The 22,501-nt window shown below is 38.1% G+C and overlaps 1 protein-coding gene across 2 annotated transcripts; it reads left to right on the top strand.

Moving 5' to 3' along the window:
* Nucleotides 1-3,000: 3,000 nt before the first annotated feature.
* LOC122666643 (angio-associated migratory cell protein-like) lies at nucleotides 3,001-21,558 on the top strand. 2 transcript variants are annotated; one of them, XM_043862682.1, is made up of 12 exons: nucleotides 3,001-3,069; nucleotides 3,139-3,255; nucleotides 3,349-3,398; nucleotides 3,718-3,759; nucleotides 5,586-5,705; nucleotides 10,911-11,056; nucleotides 11,151-11,298; nucleotides 11,408-11,491; nucleotides 12,837-12,952; nucleotides 20,372-20,430; nucleotides 20,643-20,733; nucleotides 21,149-21,558. In XM_043862682.1, exons 2-12 carry the CDS (start codon nucleotides 3,146-3,148, stop codon nucleotides 21,374-21,376), a joined length of 1,194 nt encoding a protein of 397 aa, XP_043718617.1. In that variant the 5' UTR covers nucleotides 3,001-3,069; nucleotides 3,139-3,145; the 3' UTR covers nucleotides 21,377-21,558. The 2 variants fall into 2 exon arrangements, with proteins under 2 accessions (XP_043718617.1, XP_043718616.1); XM_043862681.1 differs by having other exon boundaries at nucleotides 3,139-3,260; nucleotides 3,351-3,398.
* The last annotated feature ends 943 nt before the right edge of the window (nucleotides 21,559-22,501 follow it).

Below are 22,501 nucleotides of genomic sequence, written 5' to 3'. Positions count from 1 at the left end.
TCTAGTTCTCTTCAAAACTCATTAGTAGTTTTTTTTTTTTTATGAGAAAAAACTCAGTAGTAGTTGATCAATTAATATTATGATTATTATCATTATGATTTGCTTTTTCTGCTGCTTGGTCAGTGACTCTGTTCTTTGCCTCCTTGTCATAAAGAAGTGTCAGGATTGTTTGGCCTTTACTTGCTCTTTGATCGCATTTTGCGGTTTCTCTAGCTACTATGTTATTTGTTTGGTTTAGCAGCTTTTTTTCTTTCTTTCTTTCTTCCCTCTCAATACAGACACATTTAGAAGGCATTGATGTGGTGATTCTGCCTATCTTCTTTTTCAAATTTTTTTTCCTGTTCTATTTCAAGTGATAGTATCATACCTTTTTAGCTCAGTGTTGTTATTGTTGTGCAACTAAATTTTTTATATCTTGTTTTCTAAGCTCATGCAGCCCCATCCGTGCTACGTTCTTTCGTTTTTCGTTTTTTTTTGGTGGGGTGGGGAGACAATGCAGTACAAACTGTTGAATGTCTCTCTATGACTTGGATGTAATGATATGCAAAATTTGAAATACTTGAGCACATAATGATGTATTCTTTTTTGTTTATGGACATGAATTACATCTAGTAGAACCTACATAGGAAATCTCAAAGAGATGCTTTTCTCCAAGAGGGATGACTGGTATGTCTTTGAAGAAATGTTCATTCTTTGAAACCAAGCTTTTAAAAAAAACTGACATTTGCAATTTGCAGTATCCAATTAGAAGAAAGTTGGTATCTCTCTGAACTGAAGTTAGATTTTACCTGTTTTCTTTTTGATGAAGAAACTCATTAAGAAAAAGAAATACATATGAGTGAAGCATCAGATAATAGAAATTTCTGATCCAAAGCCATTACTGTAAAAGGGAGAAAGGAGAACAAAATGAAATAGCAAAATTGCAAATGAATCTGACTCTTATGAAGAGCTTTTTCTTTATACTTGTGAGAACGAAATTAGCCAAAGCAATTTCTGACTTTAGAAATCAGTAGATACAGGTGACAGTCTAAGATGCAAATGCCTCCACCTCTCCGAATGGCTGAAAACATATCTGCAATCCCTCCTAGATCTCAATCTAGCTTCTAGCCTACCCAATAGCATTCTTAGAGTCCCATCAATCATTTATTATTTGATTGTCAGCACCAAGAAAATGAGAAAATTTCATACCTTGTTGAATGTGAAAGTCACAAAACCTTATAAAATAACATTTATATGGCAAAGATACTTGATGCTTTAACTTGTTTGCCAGTACTTATTGATGCTGAAATCTATGACATCTTCTAAATCTCAATCTAGCTTGTTGATATTGTTCTATTGTCAAAGTCAAGTGAATGAGAGTATACAAACATAACATTCTAGATCTCAAGAATATTGATAACGATAATGATAATGATATGACTATTCTGACAATTGGGTAGAGAAGACATGGTTTAGATTGGCCATGTATCAAATACCCCTTTGGCATTGGCAGACATCCATGTATGTCCATGCATGTGTACCAACAATATTCTAGACGTTATTGTACATTCTCCCAACTTTGAGTGGAAATAAATGGTTTAGATAAATTTTAAAAAAAATTGTAAAAATGGATGATTTAGATTTGGATCCAGCACACTTGTGTGCCGGACGGTGTCCAGCACATATCGTGCGGCTGGGGGGCTGCGATCCACACCATGGCGCATATCTCGATGCGTGGTTCGAGGCCTCCCCAACCGGACGATGTGCGCGGGACGATGGAGGTTAATCCTTTAGATTTGTTGTGAGACTTATTTTTTTGAAACATCACCTTCTATTGTTATTATTTGTTAAAAAATCCATTTTGTTCGGACATAAAATTGCACAATGGCACACCTGTGAATCAAGATACTTGGTCACAAGTGTCAGCAAAGATGATTTCATTAACTTAAAATAAATTAGGGAAGTAGTTTTCTGGCCGGGAGTATGGCTTACGCCAGCATTCCCATGTGTCTATCTCTCTCCTCCTCAAAACAAGGAGGCAAAAATATCTTTTCACATGGGGAGGAGAGAGATAGACTCATGGGAGTGCTGACGTAGGCCGCACTCCCGGACAGAGAACTTTTTCCCAATAAATTAATTCATACGAGACTAGTTTTGGTATTTCGAAAGAAGTTGTTGATAATTCCTCTTGATCACGATGCGTGATTCACTTTTTTGATTTTTTTTTTCAATGACTCAGCGATCCACAGGGATCGGCTTGCGATCGAATGAGTTGATCTCCCAAGTTATAACATGGTGATCCAACCTTATACAACTCTTTACAAAAAAAAAAAGATAAAACCGTACACAACTCTCAGCTTGTTTCCAAAATTGGAATCGAATTGGGCGATCGGAAAAGGATTTGGCCACTATTGATTCTGTTCTGGCTATTCTAGAGTGGTTGATTCTAGGGGTTTTTTGGACCGAATCAATGAGTTTCAGATCAGTTTTGATCGAGTCAGCCAATTTAGATCGGAATTAACCATGACCGATCCAGCCGATTCCCACCAATTCTGATCACTTTTCCGGATGATTCTGAATGATTCCATCCCGTTGATAAGGATTGGAGGCCGATTCAATTCTCTATTCTATGTGTTAAAACATTGTATGTGGGGGCGATTCTAGGGTTTTTGGGACCGTTTATCCGGATTGAAAACGGCAGGGCCGCTCCGAGCCTGATTCCGAGAGTTTAAAATCCTGGAGTCTCTCTGCAGTAGGGTTGTAAACGGATCGGATTCGGCTCGGATAGTGCTATATCCGAATCCGCATCCGATTAGCTTTCGGACGGATTCGGATAGTGCTAAACGGATACAGATCGAATATTCTGTCCGTTTACATGTAAATATAGCTTTTCAGATAGCTATAGCTTATCTGTATCCGCATCCGTTTAACTTTCGGACGGATTCGAATGGTACAAAACGGATACGAACACGAATCTGAAAATGGATTTCCGCTATTCATTTACACCCCTAGTCTGCAGTGCCAAGTGATTACTTCCCATTTCCCAGGTTGTCAACGAAGACAGTAAAGAGCCAAGGGAGAAGTAAGAAGGAAGATTTAAGCTAAAACAGAACACCACCTTTTATCTTCCAAATTTCAATACTACAACCTCGTAAACAAGGACACTATGAACGACGTGAATAAGGAGGGGATGAACGGTCCATCCGACAACGAAGACGAGGAGGGTGAGTTCTTCCTCGAAGATGAAGACATCATTCAGGAAATCCCTGTTGATGAAGAAGGTAAGTGATATACCTCTCAAGCTCTCCATTTCTTGTATCCTTCTTCATCTCTCTCTATTTTAATCTGTAATTCTTTCACATGTGTATTAGACCTTCCTGATGCGGAAGACGAAGCTGGGTCAGACGCCGATGATGTTGGTATGGTCTAAATACGTTATATCTGCTGTTTCGATTTATATCGATATTTATATGGATGTTCTGCAATGGAACTATTGGAGAAAAAAAAAGGTCATTTTGGAAACCTCAAGTGCTTTTGCTTTTCTTGATAGAGCTCAACCTTGCACACACACACACACACACACACACACACACACAACAAAAGAGCTCAACCCAAATGTTAGTACAACTCAATTTCTGCTACCATTATTACCAATTATTTAATTTGTTTTGTCTTTTTTTTTTTTTGTTTTTTTTTTTTTTTGTTTTTTTTTTTTTTTTTTGGTTTTCATGTTTGCAGAGGAGCCTGATGATTCTTTGCACTTGTTCACCGGTTATACAGGTAAACAAGCATTTATATGATTTCTTATGTTGATTCAGTGCCATCTTTATTCAATTGTTTTGTTCAAAGGTTATTGATTCCTGTTACTTTGAGAGAGACAATCATCCAGAAGGAAGAAGTTAAAAAAATAATAATAATAATATTATATGATTTGGAAAGTTGACATTGATAATTTATCTTTACTGAATTCTGTTACTACTTTGTAGACATCGTCCCAGCCCTCTTGGAAACTATTAAGGAAAAGGATTTACTATTCACTAGTTTCACACTGTAGAGTCCTCCACACTTATAAAGTGGAGGAAACTAGGGAAATCCACAGGAAAGTCCTCTGCTGGAAAAGAATTCTGATGTCTCTTAGTTTATTTATTACATCTCTAGTGTTGTTAGCAAAGAGTACTGTACTGACATGGGAAGCGACAGAACAAGGTTCGAGGTCTCAGTATCTCATCTGTTTTTGGTCAACCAAAAAACTGAGTTGTCTCGGTAACTCGGCGAGATCTCGGCCGAGTGGGTGCATTTTTATGTCAAATCTTGGCCCGTGGTTTCGGTGGCCATATTACCTAATTAGATCATGAAACTTGCAGGACAGCTTAGTTTAGACCCTATAAACATGTTGGAACCCTTAGTTTTTAAAAATCACAACCAAAATGGTAGTTTTGACTTAGGACCCTAGGTTGGTAGTGTACGTTGTATATCTATATATACCGATATGACCTATTCCACACAATATTTAGTAGTATAACACATATAATTTAAGTAGAACAGCTTAAATAAGCAATAGGAATGAAAAGACATCAAATGTTTTATACCATTTCATAAATCATACATCTAACATTGTTTGTTGTATAGAGTCAACATTTAACAATACAAGCCAACAACTACCAAGTACCAAGTCACTCCTATCCCTATATGCTCATCCTAATATTGAACGAGTGCCAGGCTTTCAAGTTCAAATCTCCTCCAAATGTTGTTAATGAGCATCAAATCAAAGTGTTCCAAGCTTTTTTTGGTAAGATTTGGAGCAAATAATTGATTTGGAGCTGTTTTCTTCACAAATTGGCGAAACTAGTCGAGTTTACCGAGAGTAGGTCGAAATTTCGACCGAGAAAAGTCAAAATATGGTATTTATATAACTGACTTTGTGACATTTCAGCAAGATACCGAAATTTTGGCCAAGAAAATATGTTGTTCATATTTGACACCCTATCTCTACTCGACCTAAGTCGAAACCGAGAAAATTGCCGAGATCTCGCAAGACCTCTAACACTGATAGAATAGTGAAATTCTCAAGGTCTGCTTGCTCCTGGTTACCCATTGTGATAAAAGTACAACAACTCTGATCACTCAAGACAAAACTTAGTGATGAATATTCAAAATGTAAGATTTATCTCAGCATGGACTCATGAAACCTCTTATTCTCTCTTTCTTTCTTTTATTTTCTTAAGTCTTGTTTCTGTTGTTATTGGTGGTTATCTGGGGTGATATTCCCCTTTGTATTGCGTAATTGTATGTTTCATTGGTATCTAGATGCCATAGTGCATCTATGGTATTCTTTTTGTCCTGTTCCTCATGTTTTTTACGTGTGCTTTTTCCCCTCTCTGAATAAAAAGTCTTTTGTCACTGCCCTCTCCCAAAAAGAAGTGAGTGAAGCTTAATGGCTTTCTGGTTTCCCTCAATGATATCTATATAATATCTAATGAATTATGTTAGTATTATGTTAATAAGTTGTCCATCACATGAATTCATTTTCAATCTCTGGGACTGTGGTAGACTTTACTTCTGATCTACGATAAGAAGTTCTCATAATACTCCCCCAATTTGGCTAGGTGAACTGTACACTGTCGCATGTAGTCCAACAGATGCAAAGCTTGTGGTGACAGGAGGTGGAGATGACAGGGGCTTCATGTGGAAGATTGGCGAAGGAGATATAGCTTTAGAACTGCCAGGTGTGAACTTCTAAGCATTTGAGTCCCCACTTTTTTTTGTATTAACTATTGCATGTGTAAGAATCTGCTATATTATGGACTCTTGTATTTAGCATGTAGGCTAGTAGTAGGACAAAAATTGATATGTCTGGGGAGGAAGCAAAGACAGCATATCTGAGGTTAAAGAATTAGTGATTTTATGTATTGCACGGAGTTGTCACATGTATAAGAGGCACCATAGTTCTCTCAGTCACTTTCTTTTGTACTAATTATTGCACCTGGGTTCAGATGAAGGGACACCCAGAGCGTGGGGAGGGGGGAGAGAGGGGAATTCCTTTTTTTTATTTTTTTTATTAAGTTGGGGTGGGGGTGGGCGTGGGGGTGGGGGAGGGTAGATTTTAGGAGTGCAGTTGAGGATCGGACATAGAGAGGAAGAGTGAAGTTCTTTTCATTTGGGGCGGGGGTGGAGGGAGGAGAGGGAGGGAGTGTTGTGGGGCTTGGTTTCCTTACAGGGAGTGCTATGGGAGAGGATAAGAGACAATAAGATAAGCTTCCTAGAGGGTATTGCATTGGGTTTTCATGCAAGGAGTTATGTGAGAGAGTATAAGAGGTAGAAAGATAAGCTTCCTAATAAGGAAGGTTTTTGTTGAGGTTTCCTAAAAGGATTTAGGATTGTGTGTTGTTTCTTTTATTTTCGGAGAAATAAAAAAATTCCAACAAAGAGGGTTGAGGAGTTGGGGTAGGAAAGCATGAGAGCAAGAACTTTTCTTTTCTTACTCGTTTTTTCTTATGAGTTCATACTGGTTTTCTGTTGTGTTCTTGGTGAAAGGCTGCCAACCCCCTTTGAATTGGATTTAACTGAATTACTGAACTTTAGTCAGCACCTCATTTTCTTTTTTGATAAATAATGATCAGTGAGAAAGAATGCCATCAAGGCAATCCTCCAGCAAGTGAAAACAGAGAATTAACTCCAATTTATGACCAGAATGAAACAAATAATCGCATATTCATAAGTAGTCCAAATCTACATTACATGGAGGAGTGTTATTCCCAAAATAGATCTGAGGCCAAAGAACTCCATGTTTTGCTAGGCTGTCTGCAATTTCATTAAGTGATCCTGGATTCCATTGGGTAGAGCAGTCCAGCAAGGATGAAAGAAATTAAATGTGTTTAATGAGATAGGAAAACCCCATGGCTCAGTTCATGTTGTCCTCAGCTAGCCAATAACATCGGTTGAATGTACCTCTATTTTCATTTGTCAATCCTTTGTTGGGCATATGATCCAAAACCAAATTTCAAAGGAAGAAGTTCTACTGTGTAGAATCCATTTCCTCAATTGAGCCTGAATATACTCAAAAAAAATTATTTTGGGGGTGAATAAAAAATTCATTACCAAAGAGAACGAGGACTAGGGAGGGGATATACTCAAATTAGTCGGTAATTCTTTAACTTGTATCCCATCCAAATAATGGATGGCATACAAATTATATCCCATCCATTGTTGTTCTGTACAAATTTGTACGTGATCACTAAATGCCAAGTTTTGGGTTTTCTTTCAAGATCTCCACAACCATTTAGCAGGAACATATCTGTTCTGAAAGATATGTTCCTGTAGAAAACCTAGGACCTATAACCAATAATCTTATAGAGGAGAAAAGAGAGAAGAAAGAAGAGGAGAAGAGTAGCTGCAAGGGGAGGAGTCTTATGTCTTGTGTTGCTTCCTCCCTCAAGTATCTTATTTATAATAAAACCATTACAATCATAAAAGGAAAAGGAAACTAAACCTAATCTAAAATAGGTAACTAACTTAGACTAGCAAACTGACTCGTAACTCCTAACAATTAAAGACATAAAACAATAAAGGAAACCATAATGGACTCAACCACAATAGGGACACTCCCCCTATCGTGGTACACTTCTCAACACTCCCCCTCAAGCTGGAGTATACAGATATTAAAAGAAAGGCTCCAGCTTGGACTAAAAAGTATAGAAAATCAAACTCAACACCAGTCTTGAATAGTAGTTGTAGACTTCAGTGAGCACAGAGGAAACTCTAATAAAATCAATAGAAATATCAGCCCAAGCACTGGACGATAGATAACATCAACTACGATCCAAAAACAGCAGATAGGTAACAATGACAGATGTTCTCCAATAATTGCGGAACTTGATTGCCAATAAGAGAAGACGCGATCTTCAATATAAGGAAAGAACTCGATCTTCAAAGTAAGAATCAATTCAATCGCACAAAGTGGAATTTTCCTGTCAATCTTCAAAAAACACCATAGCATGCTTAAAAGATGGAGGGCAGCAACTTCGGAGTTTCCCTTCAAAAGTAAAGTAAAAATCTTCACTGAAATAAATCTTGAGAAATCTTCACTGAAATATTCTTGAAAAGATAAGACTCTCCAATTGAGAAAGGTAAGACTCTCTAGACTCTCCAATTGATGACTTGTGCAGAGCAGATATGCAAATAATAATATCCAATTCTAATCTCCCCCTCACGTGTAGCAGTACACGTGAACAAATAACGGACAATAATCAACATCTCAAAGCACGAGCATCATTAAAAAATTTCATAAACAAGAGCACCGCAAATAACAGCCGTTGATATAATCCCAATATATATCAGTTTCTAACCTCCCCTCACTGGAGCCAACAACCACCATGCAAGGTCCAACCTTCAAAGAAGCACAAATCCCACATGTGTTCGGCGCCCACCTGGGCAACTGTACTTCAAGAATTTTAAAGAAATGTTGGAATTAAAAGGGCAATGGCAGTTTGGTATATGACCAGTATCTCAATAATTTCCAATCTCCCCCTCAAAACAAACTCCAACCTCAATATCATTTAAGTACCAATTTGCCAAAAAACAAATTGATGTGATCTGGGCCCACAAAAGCAATAATATGGCATATATGTATACCCAATGGCAATTCTGTAATAACATCATGCAATCTCCAATTGATGTGGAACCCAGGTCAAAATACCCAATTTCGTTCGGGATGGACCCATCCAAGTATACAATAGGAATAACAAGAGGTAATGGCAGAACTGTAATTTAAGTGAAATCCATATATATGCATAAGCAAGGCCAAATTTAAGGGAGGAGTGGCAATCTGGTAATAAACCAGAATTTGCAAGGGGGCTATGGGTAATTGAAGAAGTAGTGGGACATAATGGGAATTAATTTATAGATTTAGGACTAACTTGGAAGAAAACAAATTAAGGATAGAAGGGGTTATTGACATTATGGAAGGGTAAAATTGGAAAGTGGGGTAATAAAAGTATAAAAAAGAAAATTCTTGGAAAGGGGAAGTTGAAGAGGTCGTCTCCTACCTCTAGCACAAACCAGAGACGGAAAACCCAACAGGTTTCTGAAGGAAAGAACTCCTTTGGGGATGCTCTGTTTATCCTAGGGTTTTAACGGTAAGTAGGTGATGGAAATACCTCTGGATTGCACCCAAACAGAGCTCCAATCGACCACCAGATTCTGAGATTGAAGGACTGGAGCTGCAGCAGGCGGTAGAAGTTGCAGCAGTTCAGTTGCAGGCTTCGATTCTCACAACTAAAGGAAAGTTTCGAAGGAAATCTTCAAAGACTTGAGCCGTCTATGGGCAGGCACCCTTCAACCCAGATCTAAGAACCAATCGACAAGGATTAAAGATTCAGCATGCTTCTTCTTGGTTCTGGTAATACCGCCCAGCAGAGATAAAGCCTGGAATTTCAGCAGCAAATCGATATTCCTTAACAAATCTTCCGGCGGTAAATCGATTACTCAACGGAAAATCGATCATAGCAGAAGTAGAAAACGACAACAATAGCAGGAAGATTCCGCAATCGATGCACACCCAACTTCAGGTATGATCTTCAGACACTATTTCAACTTTCATCGAAACCAGTATGTGAAACCCTAGTTCCTCTTCTTCCTTTATGAACTAGGGTTTCCTTCTTCAAGCCAGAATTTAAAACCGACTCTCAAAACGGAAATTACAGTGATAATCAGGTATTGGTTACAACAACTCTGATACCATGTAGAAAACCTAGGACCTGTAACCAATAACCTTATAGAGGAGAAAAGAGAGAAGAAAGAAGAGGAGAAGAGTAACTGCAAGGGGAGGAGCCGTATGTCTTGTGTTGCTTCCTCCCTCAAGTATCTTATTTATAATAAAACCATTACAATCATAAAAGAAAAAGGAAACTAAACCTAATCTAAAATAGGTAACTAACTTAGACTAGGAAACTGACTCCTAACTCTTAACAATTAAAGACATAAAACAATAAAGGAAACCATAATGGACTCAACCACAATAGGGACACTCCCCCTATCGTGGTACACTTCTCAACAGTTCCCTATCCTTGAATCTCTTCCATCTACTGGCAAGCTAACAGTCTCCCACCCGATGAAATCATCCCCTCTTCCTCTCTCCTGGTTTCTGTGAAATATTTAATAATATTTTCAATTGACCATACAAAACTATCTTTTGAATTCGAAAGATAGATTGAGATAGATTTGGAGGAAATAAATGAGAGGCTCTCATTGGTGGATTCGATGAATATTTTTCTTCGCAAGGAAATGTATTTCCTGTCACAAGAAACCCTGGAGGACTTTTCTAAGAGTGGATCCAGAAGGAAATGGACATGGGATTTTCTCTCAGGGGCAACCCAGTTTTTCAGTGGCCACTTAGCTGAGTCATTGCAATGTAGAGCACATCACATCAGCAAGGGATTAGGATTTCTGTGGGAATTAATGATTGTGAATGTATTCAATGATTGACCACAGTTGATAACAACAACTGAGTTGCCAGGTGATAATGTGATATACCCGCCCAAGTACTTGAATCTTTGGAGGCTAGCATCTGCTTCAGTAATATGCATTGGTCAGTACTACACTGCATATGTAGCTCTGTTGCAATTTACTGCATATGTAGCTCCGTTTCAATTTTACTCTCTTATTTATAGTCAACTGTGTCAAAGTAGTCATAGTCATTTATTGCTAGCATCTGCTGTGGGCATTTGTTTTGGTTGGTAAATCCATCTAATAGTTGTTAACTTGAATTATTGATGTTGTGTTTTAGTCAGATGCTTTAAAAAATGTATTTTTTGGGTACGATTTGCATACATTTCCATAGAGATTTTCATGCATATATTAAATTTCGTTGCACCCAAGCATCTGCAAATGTCCGTGGAACTCATTGAAACTATTTCTTTTTTTTTTTTTAACAGGGCATAAGGATTCTGTGTCTAGTTTAGCCTTCAGTGCTGATGGGCAGTTGCTGGCCTCTGGAAGCTTTGATGGAATTATTAAAGTGTGGGACATATCCTCGGGTAGTCTCAAGTGCACATTTGAAGGTCCTGGAGGGGGAATCGAGGTGAAATATTTGAAGTTTCTCTAATGATCATGTTGTAGCTGGTCTTTATTTGAGATAAGGCTAAGGTTAGATCTTGACTATTTTAATTGCTCAGTGGGTCAGGTGGCATCCTAGAGGACATTTGGTGTTGGCAGGTTCTAAGGATTCCACTGTTTGGATGTGGAATGCTGATAAAAGTGCTTATCTTAATATATTTTCCGGTCATGGAAGCAGTGTGACATGTGGTGATTTTACTCCCGATGGTACTGTAACTCTTACCAGCTTGAGTTTGGGTACTTTTGCATTTCTCAATTATCTTATACATTCAGAGGTGAATTCGAGTCTGATTTCGTGCACTCTGTATTCTGAAAGGTAAGACCATCTGTACTGGTTCTGATGATGCATCGCTGAGGATATGGAACCATAAAAGTGGTGAAAATATCCATGTTGTTAGAGGTATGTATTCATCTAGAACTCTTTTAGCAGTTCAAGTATTTTCTGAGAGTGCTCACGTTATTAAAGTTATATTGCTCATATTCTCACTAGCCTTACTACTCTCATTTCACACTCTTGTGTTTTTAGAACAGGGGTCTGTGTATGTATTGTTTGGTGAGATTAAAAAAAGTAAGGAAAATGAGTGCAACACACAAATTCTGATGATGATCTGATTGGAAGCAGTGAAAGTACCCATGTTGTTGATCCTTACTAATGTAGTGGAAAAGTTAAAAACTTGAATATTGTCGCAGTTTTCTTTGATTTCTCTGGTTGTAATCAAAGGAAAGCCAAAGATAGTGGTGACTGGTGAAACACCAAGAAAGGGCTGAGTTTCTGCTCTAGAAATTTCAAAGAATTGAAAATTGTAAGAAGACCAGAATTCTAGTTGTTTACAGTGTTTATAGCGCTTGCTGCCCTAGTGAATCAAAAGACTGAAATACCTTAACTAATAGATTCAAATCAGGGACATTGCTGCCCATTACACTAGAGTAAATGAAAGAAGCATAGAAAGATTCAAATACCCTACTTAAATCTCTATTAACAAGGCACCTGTCCTATTAAGCAAAAAATTATGAAATAACTCTGTAACACACAACTGGGTTTCTATTCAAAGAATGCTAATGCCCATCGATTTAGAAGCAATTAGCACTCTGTAAAAGAGTCATCTATTTTCATCGACCTGGCCTTGCGAGAGAGATTGGAGATATGCTTCTCGCAAGTTGCTGCTATGACCTTTTCTTGGACTTGGAAACATGGCTGCTGGAACTCCATTCAGATTGCCTCCGTACTCATCAATTTGTCTCTCTGATCTCCTTCTGATTTAACAATATGAGAGATGAATTTCTGTTCTTGGGGGACGGGGAGAGAATTCAGAGTATATTGAGTGCCTCTAGTTGGGCCATTCATGGATACTCTCACAGGTCCTGTTTCAGACTGATATCCCCCTTCATGTGTAAGATATGGTGCTGTAATCCTCCCTCCATCACCTTCGGTGGAAATGGGAAAATAGTGGTCCCACCACCCTGAATGTTTATCAAGTGATTGCAGAGATGCGAACTCAGATTCCTTTAGCTATTTCACTTAATTGGACATTTCCATCTGTATGAAAATTTTTGCTGCTTGGTCCCTGATTGTATTGGCCAAGTTTGATCTATCAATAAACTAGCTGTTAACCATACTGATGTGCAAAAATTAATTTTAACATTTGAAGAAAATAGATATTAGTTAATTTCACATTTTCTATACTCTTATCTGTCCTATGCTCTCCCCCCCCCCCCCAAAAAAAAAAAAAAAAAAAAAATTCTAGGTCATCCATATCATACTGATGGACTGACATGCTTGACAATAAGCTCTGATTCAACTCTTGCAATTACTGGTTCAAAGGATAGCTCCGTACACATAGTAAACATAACGAATGGGAAGGTCTGTAGTCTGTACTCTCTCCTGTTAAAGCCTTTCAGGGTCTCATGTTCTTCTTTCATATGTAGATTTGGTTGTTATGACTATGCACATCAGGTAGCTACCTTATTTCTTGAATAAATCTGTCATCTTGGCTTTTTCCTACTTCACTGTTAAAAGAGCTATGTGTCAAACTAACAGTGCTTATTGGATTATTTTGGCATTTGGCTCTTGGATGTGATATCCAGTGATGGATGGTCACCACTGGCTGGATTCTGGCTAAATCTGACCCAGCCAAAAGTGCATGCTGACCTGGATATGGGGAAAACCACTTCGTTCGGCTATCTAGAGATAATGTGGAGAAATTTTATTGGAAATGTACTAGTATAGGGAAAAAGAGTAGAGACATAGCTATACGCTTGACATCCTTAACATAAGTACTGCTTTGGCATAACCTGTACCTGATTTTGGTTCACAAAAGCAAACTCAACTCTGACCGAAAAATTATTGGTCCTTTGCCATACAGACCCCATTAGCAGCAGTGTAGTTTACCCTTTTAACCCACCCCTCTGCCATCCCACAAGTTCTATTTCCGTTAGACACAGAATACCCCTGTTCATGATTTTAAGGCTTTTCATATGGAGAGAAGTCTTAATTTTATAGAATAGCATGTGAAGACAGTAGAGGTCGTTGCAACCCAGGATTGTAGTTTGGTTTGTAATTTTCTTCAGCTTCTTAAAAAAGAACAACAACAGTTGTGCTTACCTCGTAGATTGTCCTAATTGAGTAAAGAATGCTAGAAGAAGGAAGGCTGTCTCTTCAGGAGTCTGAGGTCCAAGTTTCAAATCTTTCTAGCATTCTGTATCAGGCCTGTTCAACCCTTTCCAGGGTCCAGGTCTGACTTCAACGAGTCAACAAAACCTGGCCTACTTGGATGAAACAACTCTGTCAAAATGGACCAATGGAGTTTTTAAAAAATATCGTTGAAGTACTGTTCATGTGACACTGTTCACGTGAACAGTGTTTTGGTTGATATGTGTATCTTCTATTTTCCTAGTCCTAGTTGGAGTCCTAGTTTCTAATTATGTCAAGTCCTAATTCTACTGTGAGTTGGTAGTCTTAGTTTCAGTTTGAGTTGTTAGTTCTAGTTCTTTTCCTATTGTAACTTGGAATCCTATCATGATTAGGAATTCCTAATCTGATTAGGAGTTCCCCTTTCTATTGTAATTCGAGATTATAAATACAAGCATTATGAAGGAGACTGATAAGTTTAACAGTTCTCTCCTCTTCCTCATCTTTTCTTCTCTCTCAAGTTACTGGCAAGGTTTAATATTTCGCGATATCTCGGTATCTCGGGCCTACCGAGATATCCGAGATACCCGAAATATCACGAAATATGACCGAAATATTGCATTTTTTCTGCAATATTTCGTGGGTCCATCTCGGGGGGTATTTGGCTATATCTAGGCCTGAAACTTCATGGACAGCCTTATTTAAGCTTAATAAACACATTTAAACCATAAAATTGTAAAAATGTGAATTCAAATTGGTGTTTTGGGCTTGCACCCTTGATTGACATACGGTCGCCGACCCTAATGTATAAATAGTTAAATACACATAGATTAGGCAGTTAATATTTAATAATAGTATTTAACTTCATCACATATCAAGTTAAAGCCAATACACATTGATGAGTACCATGATTCTCATAAACTCCATAATATTCAATAACTCGCTTAAAGCCTTAAAGGCAATACACTAAGTGTCAAAGTCAGTAAGTCACAAGACTCGCAACTCGCAAGTCACAAGTCACAACTCACAAGTTCATAGATCAATGAAATCACAACTTAAGTTACAAATTACAAGTGCTAAACTGCTAATAGTAGTTGCTGTGCCTCCCTGGATCAATCCCACTCATGCCTCGCTGGAGTCAACGTCCATTGCTCTTTGTTTGAAGGACATATGTGGACCACGGTATAGAATCGGAGAAGAAACGAGTGTAGTCATCCACAAGTGTCACGTAAATGGAATCATCAACATACTGTAGGTAACCTATCCTAGGATATAAGCTAGGGTTACCAATCGATCCAGTCCGTGAAGAAGATGATCCACTGTGATATGATGTTGGCGCCGGCGTAAGAGGCGATGGCATTGGCTGCATGTATGGCTGGTGAGACTGGTATGTCATCAGGTACTGCAATGTTCTCATCATCATCATCAGAGGAGGAGGAGGAGTCATCATCATTGTATTGTCTTCCTCCTCCCATCGAACTCCTCACTGTATCCTCAAGTTGTTCTCTTATCCTTTGCTTGTCAGCCTTCCTCTTCTTCTTTCCCCTCAAACTATCACCAATCTCCCTAGCTACTTCAGTAGGGACCATATGACAACCTACAACATCTTTAGATCCTCCAGTCAGATGTTGTTTAAGTCTACTGGACCCACCTCCCATAAATTGCATGTGACAATAGTTACATATAGATTTTCTCTTATCCCCATCAATGGGAGTGCCATGTAACTATGCAATGTCACCCCTATGCTGGCTGGCTGGTCTCTCTTGTTCCCTCTGTTCTCTTTGTTCCCTCCGCCCCCTTTGTTGACTACTTTCCCCCACCTTTTGCTTGCCCTTCGCACGTTGTCTATCACGATCCGCCATAATGATACTTGTTTACTGCAATGTAAATAACACAAATAATTAAAAAACTTAATGTAGATGCACTTCAATTGACACTTTTAGATTACTAATACACTTGTATAGTTATTTAATATTTTTCCCCTAACCCTTATATTTTTCACATAATTAAAACCAATTTTTTGTATATAATGTTAATATAAGTATTGACCTAACACAACAAAATAAAAAATTAGTAAATATAATATACATGTAATGCATTTCAAAACATATAGAAATAACTTTCATATTTTTTCATTATTTTTTAAACTTAAAACTCATATTTTTCCTTATTTATTTCTGTTTATTTTTTATTTTTTATATATTTTTCTTAATTTTAGAAAATTAAAATAATTATTTAAGAGCAGAAAAATAAATCCGACCCCGTGAAGCCATAGATCGGCCATTGGTGTCTAACATATATTTAATTCATTACCATCTAAGTCATATTACCCCTAATTATTTCCTATTTTAATTGTAGGAAAATGAATTTTTAAAACCAGAAAATTAAAAAAAAAAAATACATATGGAAAAAAAATTTCGACACTGTGGCCTCCGGTGTCTAACATATATTAATATCATCACCATCCAACAAAATTTGTACATAGTCTTTTCAAAAAAATAGTTTTAGAGAAATAGAATTTACCTTAAATAGTGGAAAAAGGCTTGGATGATGAGCTTAGATGACCCTCCGATGAGTTTACTGGCGAAAATCCGACAACAATGTGCTTGAACAATGGCTAGAGTGTTAGATGAGAGCTTGGAAGAGTGGAAGAATAGGCAAAAGACTGAAGTTCCTTAGCAAATGCAGCTCTCGGTCGAAATATGGACCGAAATCTGCGAAATATTGTATTAAAGCCCCCCTTCATGTGACACTTTAAGCCAAAATACCATATTTCGTCGATATCTCGTGATATCTCACGAGATATCGACGAAATATGGTATTTTTTCATTTCGACCTGATTTCGCATCTCGGTAAGCTCGAGATATACGAAATTAAGCGATATTTCGGCGAAATATCGCGAGATTTTGAACCATGGTTACTGGTTACAGGTCCTAGGTTTTCTACATGGTATCAAAGCTAGGCAACTAGTGATTGATTCTCTCCAAGATTGCCGTTTTGAGAGTCGTTTAGGGTTTCTTGTTTTTAGAAAGAAACCCTAGTTCATCGAAGAAGAAGAAGAAGAACTAGGGTTTCGTACATTGAGTTGCTGATTTGATTTGCTCAGGTTCTGATCTGCCTTTTTGGAGATCTATTTTCTGCAGTGTGTTTTTTTGGAATCGATTGCTGTTCTGTTTGAAGATTCCTTGGAGATCGATCAAGGTTATTATTGGGAACACCTCTTTTTCCTGGCCAGTTTCAGATCTGGTTCTTGTTTGCCGCTGTTTTTATTCGAGGAGTTTTATTCCTTGTTGGATATATGATACGCTACCGCTACTACGATACCACTGCTACTGCCAGATTCAGTTGCAGGTTTTTTTTCTTCTTCATCTTGCAGGGGTTTCCAATTTGATTTTTTGAAGAACAGACATTGATTTGCTGAATTGATCTGTTGGAATTTTTGTTTTTGCTGCTTCCCCAACTCTTCCCTACTTTACCGTACCATCGGTTCGAAGACGAAGGTTTCTCGGTTCGACTAGATCCTCTCCTCTTGAGAAGCAAGTGAACAGAGAAGAAGTTGTTCTTCGATTTCTGGTTTCCAGGGTTGATTATTGTTATGGGAAATTTTATTTGGATCGATTCATCAATTGTCGTTGCTGTTGTTTACTTCGATTGCTATCGAAGGTTTGTTTGTGGAATTAAATTCTGGTTTGCTGCTGAATCGATTTGATGCTGTGGTTGCTATCGGTTGATCTTGTTCAATTGCTGAAAGTTCTTCGTTTGCTGGCGGTTCCCCGATCTGGTTTGGATCGATTACTGCTAGGATTGAAGACGTGGTTGAGAATAAGACTAACTAGTTTCCTATTGGGCTGGTTGCGGTGTTTAGTGCTCTGGTTGTATGGTGTTTGCAGCAGCTGTGGTTTTCCTCTTCCCTTTGGACTACTTCTCTTCCTTGCGATATTTTACAGGGTTACCGCTGCATCCACGACTACCGCCCCTAGTTTCGTAAGGGTGACGATGGGGTCTCGAGGTTATTGATTTGGGCACATCCTTTTTTCCTCCTTTGTTGGTTTCATCCTGAGCTTGAAATCGTGGTTGCGTGAAGGTTTCAATCTCCCTGGTTTCTCTGTCGTAAGGTTGAAGACAACCTTCGTAAGTTGGTTTATTTAAAACCTTATTTTATGAGTTCCAATAATACCCTTGTCTTTGTCTCTTATTCTCTTTTATCCATTTTTTACATTCCTTTCCTAGTTTACTACCCTTTCTACTAGGAAATTAAATTATTTTCCAAATCTGTTCCCTTGCTTCATTATTTTCCAATAACCCCTTGAAAATTCCCCTATTTGCCTACCTAATTGACCCTTGAAAATTCTGGTTTATTACCAGTTTGCCCTTTGGCTTGGATTGTATTTCAAAGTGGATTTCCACCAAATTACAGCCATGCCATCCTTTTTCCAACTCCATTCCATTTCAATAATTCCCTTCATATCCCATACCTTTGGTATTTACCCATAACACCTTTGGAAACTTCTGGTAAATTATAATTTTGCCATTCCTTCCTTTTTACTTACCCATAGCACTTTTGGAAAATTCTGGAATATTATGTTTTTGCCCAATCTCTTACATCATCTCTATTATGTCCACGTGTACTACACGTGAGGGGGGGATTATGTACAATACACCTGTAGACATTGAAAAACGTAAAACTTGCAGGAACATTGGTGCAAAATATAGAAGATCAGTTTTCTCCACCATTGCCATTGGGTATCCTTCGTTATTGGGTTGAGTTTGCCGTAAGGGGGAGATTGAAGTATTGAAGAGTATTGAAGATATTTGGTTGTTGCCTATTTGAGGACTTTCAGTTGGGTTGATACAGTATTTTTTCCGTGATTCAGTTTGTTTTCGCTGCTTGCTGCTCTAGTTATTTCACTTCAAGATTCTAAGTCACTATGACAATCTGAGATTCATCATTGGATAGCTATTGAAGATCATTGAAAGCTGCCTTTTTTGGAAGACATTCCAGTTCCGGTTTGCTGATCATGTCTGTCCAAGTTTTGAAGATCTATTTTTTCAAGTTCTTGAAGGTTTATTTGGGAGCTACATTCATCTGTCAAGCTGGATTCTGCTGCAACTTAGTTTCTTCTCATTTTGTTCAAGTTGGGCATTAATACCTTGTATGCGCCAACTTGAGGGGGAGTGTTTGCATTATTATGGAGTTCTTTTTTTTCCTTTTAGTTTAAGTTGGATCTTCTTTCTTTACTTATTTGTATAATCCAGCTTGATGGGGAGCGTTGAAGTACTGTTCATGTGACACTGTTCACGTGAACAATGATTTAGTTGATATGTGTATCTTCTATTTTCCTAGTCCTAATTGGAGTCCTAGTTTTTAATTATGTCAAGTCCTAATTCTACTGTGAGTTGTTAGTTCTAGTTCTTTTCCTATTGTAACTTGGAATCCTATCATGATTAGGAGTTCCCCTTTCTATTGTAATTTGAGATTATAAATACAAGCATTATGAGGGAGACTGATAAGTTTAACAGTTCTCTCCTCTTCCTCATCTTTTCTTCTCTCTCAAGTTACTGGTTACAGGTCCTAGGTTTTCTATATATGAATGATCAGGTTGGTCTGGTCTACTTGCCCACACTGATGGCCTGTTTACTGGGTTCTAGGTCAACTGGCTGACAGAACTGAGTCACCAAATTCTTGGTATTTTCATATGATCTATCAGTTGTGTTCAAGTTCAGGCACATTTTGCATAATCAAATGAAGGTACATTCATGCCCTTGTTGGTTTAGCTATATTCATGGATTCGGGTATGTGGATCAGATGCATGGGTGTCTTAAGACTTAAGGAGATTCAATGCAATTTCAAAACTAAGAACTTAAAACGGAATTCATTTTCCAAGACTTTGTACTGTATTTCAGTAAAATATTTTGTGTCGTTTTAGACCAATGCACATTTCTTTTGTCTTTTAGGCAATGCCGGTTATGTATTCTCCATTGAGACAAAAGAAGCCATAAATAAACTAGGAACAAGATTGAGGTACAATAGTTTATGAAAAATTGTTTGTATTATCAGTTAGAATGTAGCACGGCCTATAGCAGTAGGCATGATACTTGGTAATATAGTATGTAGACAACAAATGACTTCAGCGCACACTCTTTGCTTTGACAACTTTGGCATTGTTTATATGACTCATAATAATTTTAAAAGGTTTACATGTTTACAATTGTGACCAAGTAGTTATAGATTTGAGTCTCTGAAAACAGCCTCTCCGCGAAGCGGGGGTAAGGCTGTGTACAGTATGACCCTCCCCAGACCCCGCAGTGGCGGGAGCCTCGTGCAATGGGTGCGCCCTTTTTTTTTTATATGTTTACAATTGAATGTTGTATACCCGATCCCCCCCAACTCCTTTTTCTTGGCTGTGGCATGTGATCGTCAAAGCCTGGGATCATGTCCTGCCAAGAAATCCAATTTAAAAAAAAAAATCCCGTTTTCTTTTGGTGGTGTGGTTTCACTGTGTGGAATATCTCATGTCCATGTCAGAGTTCATCCATTGTATTCTTGTAATTCTGGACTTGTTTTCATAGTATCAATAGTTTGCATGAAATATACGATTGTGAGCTGGCACATGGGGATACTAATGTGGTCTGGGGGATTGTTTTTCTCAGGTTGTTGGTTCTCTGCTTACTCACACAGATTCCATTGAATGTATTGGACTATCACAAAGGTAACTCTTGAGTTTTATGTATCTTCTGAACTATTCGTCCCCAAGTTTGCCTCTTCAATTTTTTTGGGGTGGGGGAGAGGGAAGTTTGGCAATCCCTTCCCTCCCCCGCCCCCCGCCCCCCCCCCCCCCAGCGGGCTTCCCAACTGCTGATTATTGAATCTTTTAGCCTATAGTATCCTTCTTAGTTCTTACACACTCAAGTTTGCATCCAGCTTCTCTTGGGTTGCAACAGGAGGCATGGATCAGAAGCTTATCATATGGGATCTACAACATTCTTCTCCACGCTGCACATGTGATCATCAGGTTTGTTACATTTTGGCTTGCCATTTCTTCCAATTCTTCCATGTATAGTTAGAGAAAATTAGGTGATTCCGCTTGAGACCTGGATGAGTTTTGCCCATTTTCATCTTACACAGCCAAAATGTAAGGTTTCTTTTGGGTAATTTAGGTACATTTTTACTCAGCTGGAGTTTCCCTAAGCTTTTGATGAACCCATTTCATCGACATCAAGATTTTATTGTTGTATTCGCGTATTCCCCTATAGGAATGAATTCAGTATCCAGCATATTTGTTGTTCAGAAGAAACCTTAGTTACCTAGTACATATTAAATAGATTTCATGGCCCTTGCTGGCTCACCTATCTGATTTTCCCCCAATCTAGCTCCAGCAAGGATTGTGGGTTTTCCGGCGGTGTAATACGAGTTTTTGTTGTGTGCAGGAAGGTGTGACATGCTTGTTATGGCTTGGCACATCTCGATTCATAGCTTCTGGCTGTGTTGATGGGAAAGTAAGGGTATGGGACAGCCTCTCCGGGGACTGTATAAAAACGTTCAGCGGGCATTCTGATGCCATCCAATCTTTGGCTGTCTCTGCCAATGGGGAGTTCCTTGTTTCAGTATCACTAGATAAAACCGCTCGAGCGTTTGAAATTGGTGAATTTCGATAAAGTAAAGAGAGCTTCTCTGCATTGCTCGAGAGTTTTGTATGGTTTCTTTGGTTGTACTGTGGTTTTCATGTATTAAAAGAAATGTGGTTTGTATTGTACAAAAAATAATATGATTTTGATGATTACTTATCAGAGGAATATGAATTTGTTTTTTCTCCACAATGGGTTTTTGGTGGAATACAGTATTGTCTATTCATGGATCCTGGGTTCCGATCAATATCGGTTGGTGAACCCTTTTGGCTTCCCATTAACAATTTTTTTCTTCAGAAACTTGTCATAAAAGTCTGTTATTTTTCTACATGTTACAAGGCATCAATCTATTCACCATTGGATAGAGTGGACATGGTCTAGATTAGTTTCATGTCAAATTTCGAAGTCCAATTCAATCAAATACCCTTTTTTATATTTGTACAAATCTGTATATCCATGCACCCTTATCAAAGCCTCTTATATTTTCAAAGTTTTATTTGTTCCCTTGTGAAATCGTCGTGGGCTCATACTTGATATATAGGTGAGGAACTTGGGATTTAGTTATCTAGGGCCCTAATTCGATGTGTCACATATTAGATATTTGGACCAGTGTAGAAATTTTTTGCCAATCTCTAAGACACATTAATGTTATATTTGATTGGTTATTAATCTATGATTAGATAATGATATGAACAATGTATTTACAAAATTTGAATGCTAAATGACTTCTATGTGGCACCTCGTAGGCTATAGATTTGGTATAGCATCACTTTCAATTCAACCTTATTGGTGGAGCTTGGATCACTTACCGGAGTACTGGTATGTGTACACTACACATATAGTGAGGTGATGATTTCAATCTTTTATAGTTTCCATAAAATGCCCCTCAATGGTTCCATGTACTCTTGGTGGTAGCATGTGGGAGTGTGGGATAGATGTCATCATTTAATCGTACATGAAGCTACACATACAAGTGATTTGGGTTCTTATTGGTGTTGGTAGTAGAGTCTAAATCACTTGTTTAGAGGTGTATTCTTTTTGTACGATTAGGTGATGACATGTGTCTTTTTTTTCTTCCGTAAATGCCTCTCAATGCTACCGTCAATAGTGCATATAGGGGTATTAATTGAAACAAAAGGACATATGTCATCACCT

This window comes from Telopea speciosissima, chromosome 7, assembly GCF_018873765.1.
Source record: "Telopea speciosissima isolate NSW1024214 ecotype Mountain lineage chromosome 7, Tspe_v1, whole genome shotgun sequence".
NCBI classification, from domain to species: Eukaryota; Viridiplantae; Streptophyta; class Magnoliopsida; order Proteales; family Proteaceae; genus Telopea; species Telopea speciosissima.
This window is presented reverse-complemented; position numbering and strand designations above follow the sequence as displayed.